General features: G+C 35.9%; 1 protein-coding gene across 1 annotated transcript; it reads right to left on the reverse strand.

Moving 5' to 3' along the window:
* Positions 1–1,061: 1,061 nt before the first annotated feature.
* On the reverse strand, positions 1,062–13,205 carry LOC139969205 (leucine-rich melanocyte differentiation-associated protein-like). Its single transcript, XM_071974098.1, has 7 exons — positions 12,931–13,205; positions 11,052–11,152; positions 9,607–9,735; positions 8,238–8,375; positions 5,172–5,298; positions 4,627–4,705; positions 1,062–1,585 (listed from the first exon to the last, which is right to left on the reverse strand). The coding sequence occupies exons 1-7, from the start codon at positions 13,009–13,011 to the stop codon at positions 1,506–1,508; spliced, it is 735 nt and encodes a 244-aa protein (XP_071830199.1). The 5' UTR covers positions 13,012–13,205; the 3' UTR covers positions 1,062–1,505.
* Positions 13,206–15,000: the final 1,795 nt, after the last annotated feature.

Raw genomic sequence — 15,000 nt, forward strand, 5'->3', positions numbered from 1 at the left:
ATGAATTGATGAAATATTTAAAGTTGTCACTAAAAAATAAATAAATTCTGAGCCCTGCACTGATGGGCTTCCATAAAATTGTGTTCAAGAAAGTTGAGAAAAAATTTGGTTTTTAAAATTGGCAACTACAATGTCGGTGATTTCAGCTAAAAATGAATAACAGGGAATAGGAAGTTAGACAGCCAATCCTCTTCACTACTTTTTCTGAGACATCGTCAAATGTAGTATTTAGGAATGTGATGTACAATTAGACCTTACCCAATATTAAATATACACCGAATAATACTGTAAAATCGACTTCATATATGAGCACTTTAAAGGTATCTCCAAAAACAATTATCATAAATAAACAGAGCATGAAAATAATTTAAAATATAGCATGAAGATTGGACAATTCAGACCCATATATGAAAACTTAAATTTTTGAACATGCAAAAGCATATCTAATATTCAATCCATATTATTGCTTAAGGGATTATGAACATATTAAAAAAAAAAATGTGTACATTTAATTTCAGAAGTTACAGTGAGTTACTATATATTGCTCAATGAAACAAAATGCATTGAAATGTTACCAATGGAGAACAAAAATCATTAAATATTGTAACAGTAGGAATTTAACTTATATTCATTACATAATATAGTAGAAAAGTGAGTGGAATTTTCTTGTGGACATGTATATAGTGATTTCCCAGAATGGATATGTAAAGTTGTAACTGAAGATGTGACCCTAACTGGATTCAGAAGTCTTTAAGTTGTGATAGGGTTCTCAACTTCTCATCTCAACAAAAGGTGCTTGCAAATAGTCAATTACCTTGAGGGAAGTTTTAACAATACATTGATGAACTGTTCTGAAATTCATTGGCAAATTAATTGTTTTGCTTTGTAAAGGAATTCAAACGTAACATGTGCCACCCTGATGTAAGAAATCGTCTAAACCATTTTTGAGATATGTTCATTTAAAATTTAAAAGTTTATAACAAACCTGAACTTGAAGCAAACAATTGGTGTCATTCTATATATACACATCTGCAATTTTTTTTTTTTTTTTTTTTTGGGGGGGGGGGGGTAGCTGGTTTAATATTTTATTATATTTCTGCTTCAAAAGTGGATACATCAGAATATGTTATTCATTGGTAGTGAAAGTTGGAACTATAGTGAATCCCAAGTCAAAGACAATGTTGTGAAAGAAAACAACATTTTCTTTGTCCACGTGCATCTATGACATCACTACTGCTTGCTAAAAATCACTCAAGGTTCAAAATGTTTAAAATTCAAATGAAAATATGTGAAATGAATAGTGAAAATGTCAAGTAGCAATTGCATGGTAATTTCACATGGATGAAATTCTTCTGTTTACAGGCCAGAAAATAATTTTTTTTCTATAACCCTCTCTTTCTGGTTCAAAGTAAAGCATCAGTAAATAACAGTCTTTTTTTGGTCCTGATAAGCCTTTTTTTCCAGCTGGGATCAGCTGATAAGGTCTCAGTATTTCAGCAGTAAGGTCAAAGGTCATTATTTCTGATAAACCTGTTACCCTCAGAGTGTCTGCCGTAATAAACATATCTGCACTTTCCAAAAGATCCTGGGAAAGGAAAAAAATAGAGAAGGGTTGGGAAAGAATATTTGAAAGAAATTAAATATTATCTTTCACTAAATAGCATCACTAAAAACTTTCTCTTGAAGTACAGCCATCTTCATGTCACAAACAACACATCATCATCCTTGGAGGACGAGCAACTCAAAATAGGGTTGCTTTGCTTGTTAACTTTTGCATTGTGTTCGTGATTGACATGAATATGGCAACAAAATTTTGGGCCAAAAAAAATCTTTTCAAACAGTAATCACAGATTGCTCGCTGAATAACACTTCTCAAAAATTGCAATTGAGTAATACCTGTTTGGTTTCTAGAAAGTTATCACAGATTGCTAATGGCTGGTTACAGAAGCAGGGTTTCGATTTTCTAAGAAGATACAAGTTCTGGAATGCTGTACTTAAAATTTTAAAATGGACTGTTGTCAACAAATTTCATAACAACTTAAAGCAATGCAACAAACAGTCATCTACTGTACTTCTACCACACTGAATGCTCCCAAAAGTGAAGCTCCCATATGAAAGCTCCAATTAAGGCTTCAAAACCACTACTCAGCTACTCCCAAAAGTGAAGTTCCTATGTGAAAGCTCCAATATGAGGCTTCCATACCACTACTCCCCAAAGTGAAGTTCCCATATGAAAGCTCCCATATGAGGCTTCCATACTACTCCTCAGCTACTCCTAAAAGTGAAGTTCCCATATGAAAGCTTTCATAGGAGTCTCCCATACCCCTCCTAAGCTACTCTCAAAAGTGAAGTTCCTATATGAAAGCTCCCACATGACGCTTCCACACTGCTCCACGACTACTCCTAAAATTACTACCTACTGTAAGTGAAAGGCAATGGTTTATAAAGCACTAAAGCTGGTTTAGACTAGTTCTGAAGTATGTCAACATACAACAAAGTTAATCAGTGTATAACAGAAAGTGAAAATGTAATACTATTAACCAAAACTGCTCTCGCACTATATGGATGAAAGGCACTGTATAGTTAGATAGATTGGTTACTAACAACATGCCACATCTGTTTATATACACAAGCAGTTCTTAATAAGTTGTAATCATCTCATTTCCTGCTAACTTGAAACAAAAACTATGTCAATAGTACTGAAACTGCAATGTCAATACTGAAACTGTCAAGTACCCTTGTGAACGTCCGTAAACAGTACTTACAGCTATTTATTAGACTTGTCATTTTGAGCTCAAATATAGAACATTCACTTCAAGACACATTGTGTGCTCTTGAAGAAGTCCCAAGGTTAATTATGCTGACCTACAACTGCAGAACTTGACCTCCAAATTGGTAACAACAATTGACTGTATACAAATCCTTGTTATCAGGGTCACTGAACTTAACGTCACAAGTTCACTTGACTTCAGGGAACAATGGAATTAATTAGAACACATAAATATCCCCCACTCATCATCTGTTTTTGTTTTCTCAGAATATATCTCCCACAATGCTAGGTATCAAAACACATGACTAATCAGGTGATGGGTTAACGGAACTCTTGATTCTACTTGTTTTTCCAGGACCTTGAACTTACAGCGATGGATCAACACTAGATAATTTAAGATAAGCCATATTTAAGTGCTTTGACACTGACGGTCTTTCAATCTGCATGCCATTCTCTATGAGTGCTTGCTTTATTCATTAACAGTAGCAGATGCTGAGATAATTCGTCACTGACAGAGACCGGCTTGAACTACAGTAGCCTCTGAGAGTAACACAGTTGTTTAAAGTAACATACGAAACTAAACTATACTGTTCATACTCATTGTTTGTTAGTTTTGCTTGTCGTTTTAACCATATTTAAAGGGCATCGGAACTACACCAAACTATGTATAAAGTGTTAAAAGTTGCCCCAAATTTTCAAGAAGTAACTTCCTTGATGCAGTGATCTCCCTAGTTGTTCCCACAAGTTGAAGAGTGTTCCCTTAAATATACCGTAAGATCTCTCTGTGAAGATATGGCAGTTGAAAGCTTCTTGTAATTTCAGAATGTGTGACCAATATTTCATTTTCTGGTACATTTTGGCCGCAATACGGACATTCTTCAAAACACAGCACAAAATTAGTCTAATGTATGATATATTTCTCTCAATTACAAATAATAGGTCTTTCTTTGCACTCATTGGTCATTTTAGTTTATACCAACATACTTTAAAGTAAAACGTTAGATGCAAAGTATTTTCACAGTCGCACTTGCTAGTTATTTCCAGAGCCAGAAACCCTTACGATCAAACAACAAGCTAATTCTTGTCTGAGAACCCACCCCACAACATTTCTGCAGACTTCCAAAAATTATTTTACATATTTACATAAATACCACTACTGTTTAAGGATGAATAAGTCAGTGTTCATTAATCGCTCAAGTTTTCGACACTGAATTAAGTATGTCAGCTTTAAAGAATACAGTTCATTGGACAAACCGTTTCTAATGCTATTCTGTTTACAATGGAGATATCCCACCCTTTGAACCCTATTTCAAAGCATGTCCAATCATGTTTAAGTACTGGTTAATAATCTGTTAAAGTTCCCCAAAGCTTAAAAAGTAAATTGTGCTGACTTCCAATAATCATCACGAATTTCTTTCATTTTTGCATGAAAGGCTGCTCCCATTTAAGAGCACTGCACCATATGTTGTGCAAATAGAACGTTCAGCATCAGTAACCAATTAATCTTTAATAATCAAAGAGTGTAATAGGCAGTCTAAGAGCAATTCATGTATCAAATTGTTACATGGTTTTCAGAGGGTCAGGCAACAAGGTTCCATTTTTCTATTTGAGGGTTATGGAAAGACTGTGTTCATAACTGCTGCACTGCAACCTTTGTTGGGACTATTTCAAGAAGTATGATTTAGTTTACAAGTACATTTTGCACGGGATGATGATGATGTCGTTGTCCTGTTTGAAACAATGAAAGCATAATTTTGGGCATAATGAAGGAAAAGTGGATTCAGTATCAAAAATACTAGGATATACAATAAAAGTATAATGATCAGAGTATAATCACGAATGAAGCAAGACCATACCTTTATGGAGGCCCTCTCGGGAGCTATCTGGCAAAGGTGTGTAGGGCGTTGACAGGACTTTTACTTCATCACTCTCCTCCTAAAACGATAAGACAGATTAATACAAAACTTGAAAGATTAATTAGAGAAACAAAATGTGTGGAATGGGAGATCATTGCTTTGCTAATGTTGGAGGTAGCATAATTCACTGTTCCCTACAATAGAAGGATTTGTAATAAGACCAGCATCCAACACGGAAGTGATACTCATTCCTCTGTGGACATAAAATCGGCATCCAGAATACAAGTGATACCCATTCCTCTGATGAAATAAAATCTTTGTTCACCATAAATCTATGCCACTGTTAATTACATTAATGTCACACATTCACAATAGAGCTGTGACAGTTAGACTTAATACACAAGAATATCAAGCACAGTTAGGGACAAGCAATTGAAGATTTAAAATTTTGACCAATAGTATTGTGCAATACTGCCATCTTTCCTGTAAATATGACATTGTGCACCTTCCTTCAACTCTCTTCACCTAGAAATTAAAAAACTCACCAGATTCGAGTCAGGTTTAGCTACTCTCATGTAAGAACCCCGTCTTTGTGCCTCTTTCTTTTCGTGGACACTGACAGGTCTGGAATCTAAGAACTTGAGTTGTGGAAGTTTAAAAATAACATAATACCTGAAAGGGCAAAAACAAAAAAAATTAGATTCGGGTTGCCAATGATTCTGGTGCTATATTAAATGAACTGCTTGCATTTTGACAGAAGTCATGCTAAAATCTTGTATAGGGTTGTGCGGGATCCCGGTAGTCAAGTGAATCCCGGTATCCCGATCCCGGTATTGACTAATCCCGATCACAGTGCAATGTGTAACTACTACCGGTATTGGGAAAACAACCGGTTATTACATTCGTTTCGGTATCATTCCCGGGAATCCCGGACATAATTAAAATATCTACGTGTTACTATTTGAAATAAAGAAAACAAACACGATTTTTTTCTGGTTTCTGTGTTCTTAGTTTGAATAATATCTGATCAACGTACTGGCCTAGACCTATATATTAACAAATCAACTTTTCACGTAGTAATTTGGACCTAGGCTACACAAAATATCGAACGTTACTTGCGCTCAACATGTTACGGGACCTCAAAGTTATTCTGAATTTTCGTTAGTTATTCTTCCTTCAAACGATGATTGTCAAGGTTCCCATGTACAAAATCTTACCCTTATGCATTTCACCTCATTTTGTTATAATAATTTTAACGATTTTATAAATTTTGAGCCAAAACCGCAGGGAGTATATCCAGTTTAAATCCATCTTCGCACAGGACTGTATACAGTATTATTATAGCCTAGGGTACGGTACTGGTACACAGCAGTGCAGTACTTGAGATTTGATGCTGTAATGAAATGGATTCGTTTATTAATGCGGGGGGTTCCACGATGTCATTTATATTTATCTTTCGCTACTTTTTTTTAATTTTTAGAACTTTTGTACGAAAGATTGATATTGCACGTATTCAAAGTATATTTCCTGGAGTAAACAACAGCCGATTAACGATATAAATAAATCTATACTATTCTTATGTATGTAGTTTATAATCCAGTATTTACGTAGCCCCTATGTTATATTCTTATTGTCTGAAGTTCCAAACACGTGGTTACTTGTTGATCGTTAAAAACTTTTCATTGTGAACTTTTGAACTTGAAGGGGTTGCCCTATTCCAATATCATGGAATAGTGGGGAACTCCCAATTTATGTTTGTGTACGGATTACAAGTTTAATCCACGTGCGAACGTGTTAATCTAATAGCGTACGTCGAGTATGAATGAAGGATGGTGTGGGTTGCTTTTTTCCAAGGTTTGTGCTTTTCTTTTTGGAAGTGTATGTTAAAAAACAAAGGCCCTAATATAGCGTGTTATTTTTTTTATTTTATTTTTTTATAATCGTGCGTGTAAGAGTATGTACATAGCCTAGGCTATGCATATTGAATGAATGACATTGACAGTCTCGTAACTAAGTGCGTTGAACCGTAGATGAAAGTTGAGGAAAATACCGGTTGTAGTTACGATACCGGTATTCATGTTGCAACACTACCGGTTGTGTGAAATCCGACTACCGCACAACGCTAATCTTGTAAAAATAGTCTTGCATACTTGTAGGTTCACGTCACAGAAATCAGCGAAAGATGATTGCTTAAAAAAGTTTAAATATAGAGATGTGTTAATTTACATTCCTTTTACAACAATACCCATATTTGGAAGAATACTGTCAGTTACAACTGGTTAGATCTGTCTCCATCTTGTTTTCAAAGGCTCTATGAAAATTTTTGTTTCTGGTAGGAAGTTCTTCCATCTGTTTTTTGGCAGCATTTTCTTGCCACTCAGAAAAGTTGTCCATGTACTGTATGAACAGCTCTTGTAGGTTCACATATTGACCATCAATGCATACCCTGGATATACAGACTATTGGACCACAAACTGAATTATGAAACTAAACCAAGCTGAAGTATTCAAGGTTTAACTCACAGATTTGAATAATTATAAATATGACAGTTACTTTCTTATTTTATTGGCGTTATTCTTTGAAGGTTATTCGGTCACCTTTAAACTGAAACAGAAAATTATCTATTTTTAATACTTAGGTCTACATCTTTCATGAGGTTTATACATCAAGTGTGAAGGACAGTACTGATGACCATAACCATATTTCAAATTCTTCACTTAAATTGGCAAAATTGGCATCATACATGGCTTCAATTACCTATCTGGCAAAACATATAATCAATAATCTTTTATTGCTACTAACTTAAAAGGAGTGAGAAACTGTTTGCTCTGGCCATGACCATAATTTTGGTAAAAAAACAAAAAAGGAAAACTGACAAAATGTTTGCCATAACCCTGACCAAATAACCAGTCCTCGCTTGGTTTATTTTGACTGTTTCACATTTACAGACTTAGGGTATCAGTGGGAGAGAACTTGGCATAGTTAATGCTTTGGATAGGTGTAAGGTACCTATCTTAATTCAACTTGTGAATTATAATCTGCACGTAACACTCAGCAAGTTATGTACTAGTGTCTGTATACTGTTCCCTTGAGGTATGAAATGGGATTTTAGGTTTATAGTCATCAAAGAGTGAAGTTCATTTCTCCCTGTGCTATTAGAAATGTTTTATTGGTTGGACATGTTTTAATCTTTGTACCACATACTACATAGGTCAATATTAGTACTGGTAAGTGCTAGCAATAGGAAACTTACAGTCTATAGTATCTTCATAACCATAGCAGCAATAGTCATGCATATATTCCTATGTAATTGCTTACACAAAATGTGGGTAAATCACCATCTGTGCTGATTATAGAAATCTGGGAAAATTCATGGGACCATAACTGGAGGTTACTTTGTGGGACATTATTCCCTTACCCTTGAAATAACTACCGAAACAATGATAACACTATAAAGCTACATACCTATATCTTTGACATTATTCCCTTACCACTGAAATAACTACCGAAACAATGATATCACTATAAAGCTACATACCTATATCTTTGACATTATTCCCTTACCATTGAAATAACTACCGAAACAATGATATGACTATAAGGCCACGTACCTATATCTTTGATAATCCTCTTCATCCTTCTGAGAGTCTGATAACTCATTCGGACACGCTATATTACCCAGCAGGCTTATGTATGTGACATTCGGAAGATGACCTTTGACCTTGGATATTAAAATATCGACATCTTTAATGTACCATATGAGTCAAGGAATGTATCAATAAAACAAACCTGTAAATGCTACATAGTGCAATGTTATAACAGTTAACAATAATCAGCAGCAAATATTGAACCGATTACAAAAGTGTAGAAATTGAAGAAATATAAACGTACAGTAAAGTACCATACGTCACAATGACATTTAAAAACCACACACAACGTCATGGTACTGTACACAACCAACCACTTTTCCATAGACCTACAGAGCTATTGTACCTAATGTAAAACCTATTACGATTTATTTTTTGTACCATTCATGCACAATAGGTAGTTAAGATACTGTACAGCAAAATTTGGTACTAATGACTTTACACAAACCAAACCTATTGCTAGTCATTGGGCTACTTTTTTTGCTGACTATTTGGTTGTAACATCAACAAATTTGCTGTTTGAATTATGACATTGGCAGAAATTGTATCTTAAACAGGATGTCATAAAAAAAATATTGTCTTCCTGATGTGACTAAACTTTATGGTACTGTTCATCTCCTGTCTATACCAGGAAGATGATCTTACAATAAATTGATAAGTCTGCAACATCATCAGTGTGTGCCTGTGCAATAGACTGTGGATTATACCCTGGGCTACCTCTCGGTTTATGTACAGAGCTGTATATGTAACAGAGGAGACAACCTGAACAATAATATCATATCATACTTTACACACCTACAACCTATGATACTGATCTTGTCAACTATGGTAGGATACTAGCATTGACTGCAATGGAAGCATTGCAAAGGGTAATAGGAGGTGTGGGTTGGAACCATCACTTGCTCTTGTTTAACAACATCCACTCAGATTTAACCCCTGCCCCCCCCCCCACCACACCCCTTAAATTTAAAAAAAGAGAAAGGTAGAGCAAGAAAATAAAACAGACAGTGTACATGTCATGCCTTACAACACACCCAAGAATATCTTCCTCTCTCCTCCACAAATCTGAACCTGCAAACCAGTGAAAGTTTGTTTCAAGCACTGTACAAATAATTCATTTTTATTGACTTTATTTTTTTTAGGGGGTGTGTGGGCAGTGGGGATACAAGGGGAGGATGAGGGTGAGAGGTAAGTTATTTTAAGTTATAGAATGAGAATATACTGGTCTCAATGCATCACTTTCAGTTATGAAATACTTTACAGTGCACCCATCTACTCTCTTTAAGATTATGCTTGTAGTTCATTCCTCCTTTCTCTGTTCAATTAAAAGGATATTTGATTCTTGTTGAGAATGAGTGTGTGGAGGCTGTTTAACACAGGAAACGAGATGGAATCGTCCAGTTGGTTGCTGTCTAAGATGAGTTCTTCAAGGTCTTTAAAATACTCTAATCCATCCAAAGATCTACATAGGAGAAAATCAAATCAAATAAAAAACAAACCCTTCGGTTCATTCAAGAGACACATTCATAAAGTGAATACAAAATATATTATCAGGTTATAACCTAGTGTATGCCTACCATACACTACACTATAGGTGACATTCCTTTTGTGTCTTTGGCAGCTATGAAAGCTTTCTGACCGATAGTTTGGCGAAATGGCCTTAGCCTATCTTGACTGCCAGGGCTCTATGTTACATTTAGTATGAAAGCATCAATAAAGAGGATCCATGTCATACACATCAAGTAGTACAGTATATGACCTTGATTTTCTAAAATTCCTCTAGAAACGGTGAATCTGTGCTCAGTTACAGCATAATAGTTACTTAAATTAAGTTGGAATTCAACTAAACAAGAGATCAATAAACAGTAAATAAACCATATAAATCATAACTTACTACTCGGAAGATTTGTACGTGTATGGATACTGTAATTTATGCAAATTCATTAATTCTAGATGGTGAATGACATCACTACTGTATGCAACTATAAAACACTGAGGTACACACCTGAGTTATATACACCACAGTAAATGTTCTGTTACAAGTACAATGTAGTAATGTACTGAACAAAATGACAATTACCGTTGAACGTGTGTATGTACTTGTATTATAATGGCATACTCAGATACATTTAAACTGTGTAATCATGTGACTTTGTAATATTTCAGTGTTTATAACCAAGGGCGTAGGAACCAGGGGGGCTGGGGGGGGGGGCGCCAGCCCCCCCAGTGAAAAATATGGGGGGGCGGAAGTATCATTCCGCCCCCCGCTCCGCAAGTCAGAAAACCCCTTTTTCATTTCCAAATGAGAAAAAAATCTCATTTGGAGCATCAAATTGCATTTAAGGCCAGGTGAAAATGCAAAATTCTTTACAAAATGGAGTGGGAGTTGAAGTGTGCTATATTGCACCAAATTGCATCTGAGGCCACCTGGAAATGCAAAAAAATTCCAAAGGGGAGGGGGACACCCCCTCCCCTTAGACCCCTCCCCCAGCCCGGCCATCAGTCTTCAGCCCCCCCACTCAAAAGTACCTTCCTACGCCACTGTTTATAACTATGTCAACCCCATCAGGACAGTTTCTGAGTCCTGTACTGTAGGTCAAAACTTACATGTGACAAGAGAATTTCATCACCAGGGGAAGTACAGTACATATACTATAGATATGTAATATTCTCAGCTGAGCACACTGCTGTCAGTTGTTATGGTACCTGTATCATTAACAATACACTGAAAAACAGAACTTCCTCTTTCAGCCGAGGCGGCAACAAAATTAAAATTACCTTATGTGGTTAAAGCTCAGATCAAGCCTTCTGATTTGGTTCCCGTACCATTTTCCAAGTTCGTCTGGTATTTTGATACATTTTTGTTCGATATATGATAGCTGAAAGAAAAGAGGAAGTGATGTCACATGTTATATACAAAACTGGATTTAGTACAAGTTTGAATCATGATCATTGAAAGTAAGCAGTTTAAAGTGGGAAACTGGGAAATAACTGTATCCTTATTGTTACTTCCTGTTCTATGTTTGAGATGTAAGTCCAACCAGATTTCCTTTGAATTGAAATTTTAATTTCAGTTACGATAAACATTTGACAGAACATACATTATACAAAGTTCAACTTTTAAACTGCCATTAGCATAAAGTCTACTGGTTTTACAGGGAGCCTCCTGATTTTATGTGTTAATCTCCTGGCAAACTTGCATTTCTAAAACTTTTACTTGGGTTAGGAGCATGGAAAATTGGCAGATAGTTGTATAAAATGCTTATATTTAGTCTTGAAGAAGCAAGTGTGTTTTTTCCCCCCCTCTAAGCAAAGGACCGATTCCTCTGTCCTTTTACTTGTAAAAAGTGTGAACTTCAAGGCCTTGCATAGCACACTCTTTTTGTAGGAATAAAGTACTGTTAAATGATGTTATCTGTGGCTAATGTTGGGTTTGCTTAAAAGCCCAATACGTGTTACTGTATGGCTGGGTTTTTCCCAGTTCTTCCCAAGATTGGCCATAATCTATTTTGGGGGATGGAAATTTTTAATTCTCCCAATTTTTTGTGAAAGACAGATTTGCAGGTCTGCACTGAAGACCCTATAGTTGCCTAATATGACTGTGGAGTGAGGGGAGGGGTGCCTACCTACTGTATTAAACATACTGAACTGACAGTTTACTGACTGTATAAAAATCTCAGCTTTGCAACAAATGGGAGTACTTGAGATAGGGTGAAAGAAATGCCTGCAGTGAAAATGTATTGCCTGTTACTGTTAAACTATAGATTAAGAAGAACATAAGTTTTGGTCATCAATGGCAACAGTTATATCTTGTTAACATAAACATTAATTTCAACTGTTTTGATAATTAATGGTTAGGATAGCTAAGCTAAGGATGAATTTTGGGGATACCTATTTCCTTTATGGAGCACCAAGGCAGAAGTGTCTGGCCTACACTAAATTTCCACCATGATTTGCCATGTATGAGAAGAACAACAACAAAGCAAGCATGAATGAACATGTAACTAGCCTATATGCATAAGTTTACATATTCTTTTACCTGCATGATCTCTTTCAATCAAGGCCGTGGCTATTCTTACGACTAGTCGTAACATTTATTTATAAACTATTCTTACGACAAAGGCGAATTCAAGCGCAGTAAAGTAAATAAAGCAACTGCGCATGTAGTAGGGGTAACCCTACTCCTAAACATAACCCTAAACCTTAATCCTAACCCTAACTCTAACCCTAACCGGAAATTATTGTTACTCCTCGTCGTAAAAATAGTACTCCTGGTCATAAAATAGCAACTGCGCATGCGTAGTCGGAAATTATTCTTACGACTGGTCGTAAGAATAGCCACTTTGTTCAATCAAAGTCATAAGTTGTTATTTCCAATTTAAGTCAGTTTTGTGCTAAGATAATAAAAAACTTCTGGTAATGTTTTGTCACATCAATTGCTAGCGCTTAGTGCTTACTGTAGTGCTAGTGCAACTTTCAGAACTTCTATAATCTTTATTTATTTCATTATTTTTGTGTTATCTCTATTTGTTAATGTATTTTTGTCTCTGATAGTTATACCTCCTTGGAGAATACATAGAGAAATAAACTGAAAGTGAAACTGTAACCTCCTTCAGTGTATATTGACCTACTGTATAGCCTAACTGTACAAACTTACCGTTGTTCCATCAATAACAGGACCAAATACTTCACTACTCTCTGTAAGAGTGCTTTCGTCCTTTGTACTTTCTTCACCCATGACGTTCTTCGAAACGTGCCGCAAAATGGATTCGGGAAATCGTTCAAATAATCGAGAAGAAAACTGGACGGCAGCCAGTTATTTGTCGCACGGTCAAAGCAATTTCAGTCGCAGTTCGTTCTGAAAGTGTGTACAGTTGCAATGTGTGTGGGTTGTTCTTCAACTTCTTTCAGTGTAATATTGCAATTGCGCTACTGCAAGTGTTATTGACAAAGGTCATATGATGACTTTAATTTCCACTGACTATAATTTAAGTCACTGAGGATGCTAGCTTATAAATTAGCTAGAAAATTACAACATCAGCTAGATTTGTGGAGTCGGGCAGGCAATAATTTCAAGTTAGTTTTTAGGAAATATGATTGATCCTTGTGTAATATATAGAAAATGAGTAATTCAATGAGTCTGTTTCATGCACCTCTTCAAGTCAGATAGCACTAAATTCAGTAACATTAGTGAAGTTAAATACAAAATTTGGATGGAACACTGCTTCGAATTAAGACACGTCGTGGCCAAAGGATTATTTTTTTGCCAAGTTTTTTTTAATTATTTTTAAATTTGAAATGGTAAGAGAGAGGGGTGAGGAAGGACTGAGGAGCCCTCATAATGACATAACAAGGACGATTTTGATAAATATGGTAATAGGAAAGTCTAGGACAATTGGTGGGTGGGTGCATGTGAACGCCGTGGCGCCGTGTTAATGTCATATGATAACAATCACGCATGCAAGTTCAATATTGCCCTATATATATATACATCATTTCTTACTAACCAAGCAACACCTAATGTGTGACAAAACAAGGAATAAACGTCCAGTTGAAGGATAATTAACTAAGCTGCAATTAATATATACTTGTGAGTTCGGGTAGCATTTTAATCAGTCCATGTTTTAGATCGTAAAAAAAATAAACCCAGTAGTATAGTCACCAATAATGCTGCTTCAGGGCTAATCACAAGATAAACACAAGCCCTAACCTAAAACTCTGTACCAGCATATGTAAAATACGGAAAAACCGGGGTGGACAAGGCTTAACGATTGTTGTTGGGAATTAAATAACTAAACACACTCGATCAATGAATTCATAAGAATATTTGAATTAATGATAGTCTAGTTAGTTTATAAGCCCCTGGCATCACCCTTTCATGCTTAATCAATGAGGCATGTGACGTATTCTAAATGGTATCAAAGCAAGAGATTATAAAATTGGAGTTGGATGCCCTTTCAGTGTAATACATCACTATAGCTACAACTCAACAACAGCTATTTCAAAATACACCCCCAAATAAATTCCTAAGCTTATACCGTAAGCAATGGTTAACACTGTCTACGAAAATAGAAAGTGGAGAATTCGTTTTGTATCCAATTGTTGTACAAATGTTTGAAACGTTCCCTCTTGTTTGCAATTAAGCGAGAAAAAAAGATGGAAGTAACACTAACCTGCACGAAACACTTGCCTCGCTACCACTTGCTAGGTTAGTAAAGTTGTTATCGAGAATGTTAAACAACTTTATTACCAGCTTGGAATAATCGAATTACACTGCAAGGAAAATGACAAATGAACATATTCGTATTATATCAACGGAAAACGCGAAGGTTACTTCTGTTTTTATTCAGTCATTGATTCTACATTGCTGATAAGGTCAGTATGTACACGCAAATATGTGGTCCGAAAACTTTATAGAGCACGATATAGGATCTTATTTAGCCACGGAACTTCCACCCTTCACAATCGATGGTCGTAATACATGTCAGCTAGTTAGGACAATTGAATTTTAATGTTAGCCTAAACAAAGTAACTTAGGCCTAATCGATCTGAATAGGCAAGCGCCAAATACCGGTTGATAACTTTTCCGACGTCTGGCAAAATCCCGCGCCCCATAGTTTGCGTTCATAAAAGCAGAGAATTTTTGCTAATTGCTGCGCCATTCATTGCTACTTCACAAAGAACAGGTGGATCGAGTGGATTAACCGTTTAGACATCACATGATGAA

This window comes from Apostichopus japonicus, chromosome 6, assembly GCF_037975245.1.
Source record: "Apostichopus japonicus isolate 1M-3 chromosome 6, ASM3797524v1, whole genome shotgun sequence".
NCBI classification, from domain to species: Eukaryota; Metazoa; Echinodermata; class Holothuroidea; order Aspidochirotida; family Stichopodidae; genus Apostichopus; species Apostichopus japonicus.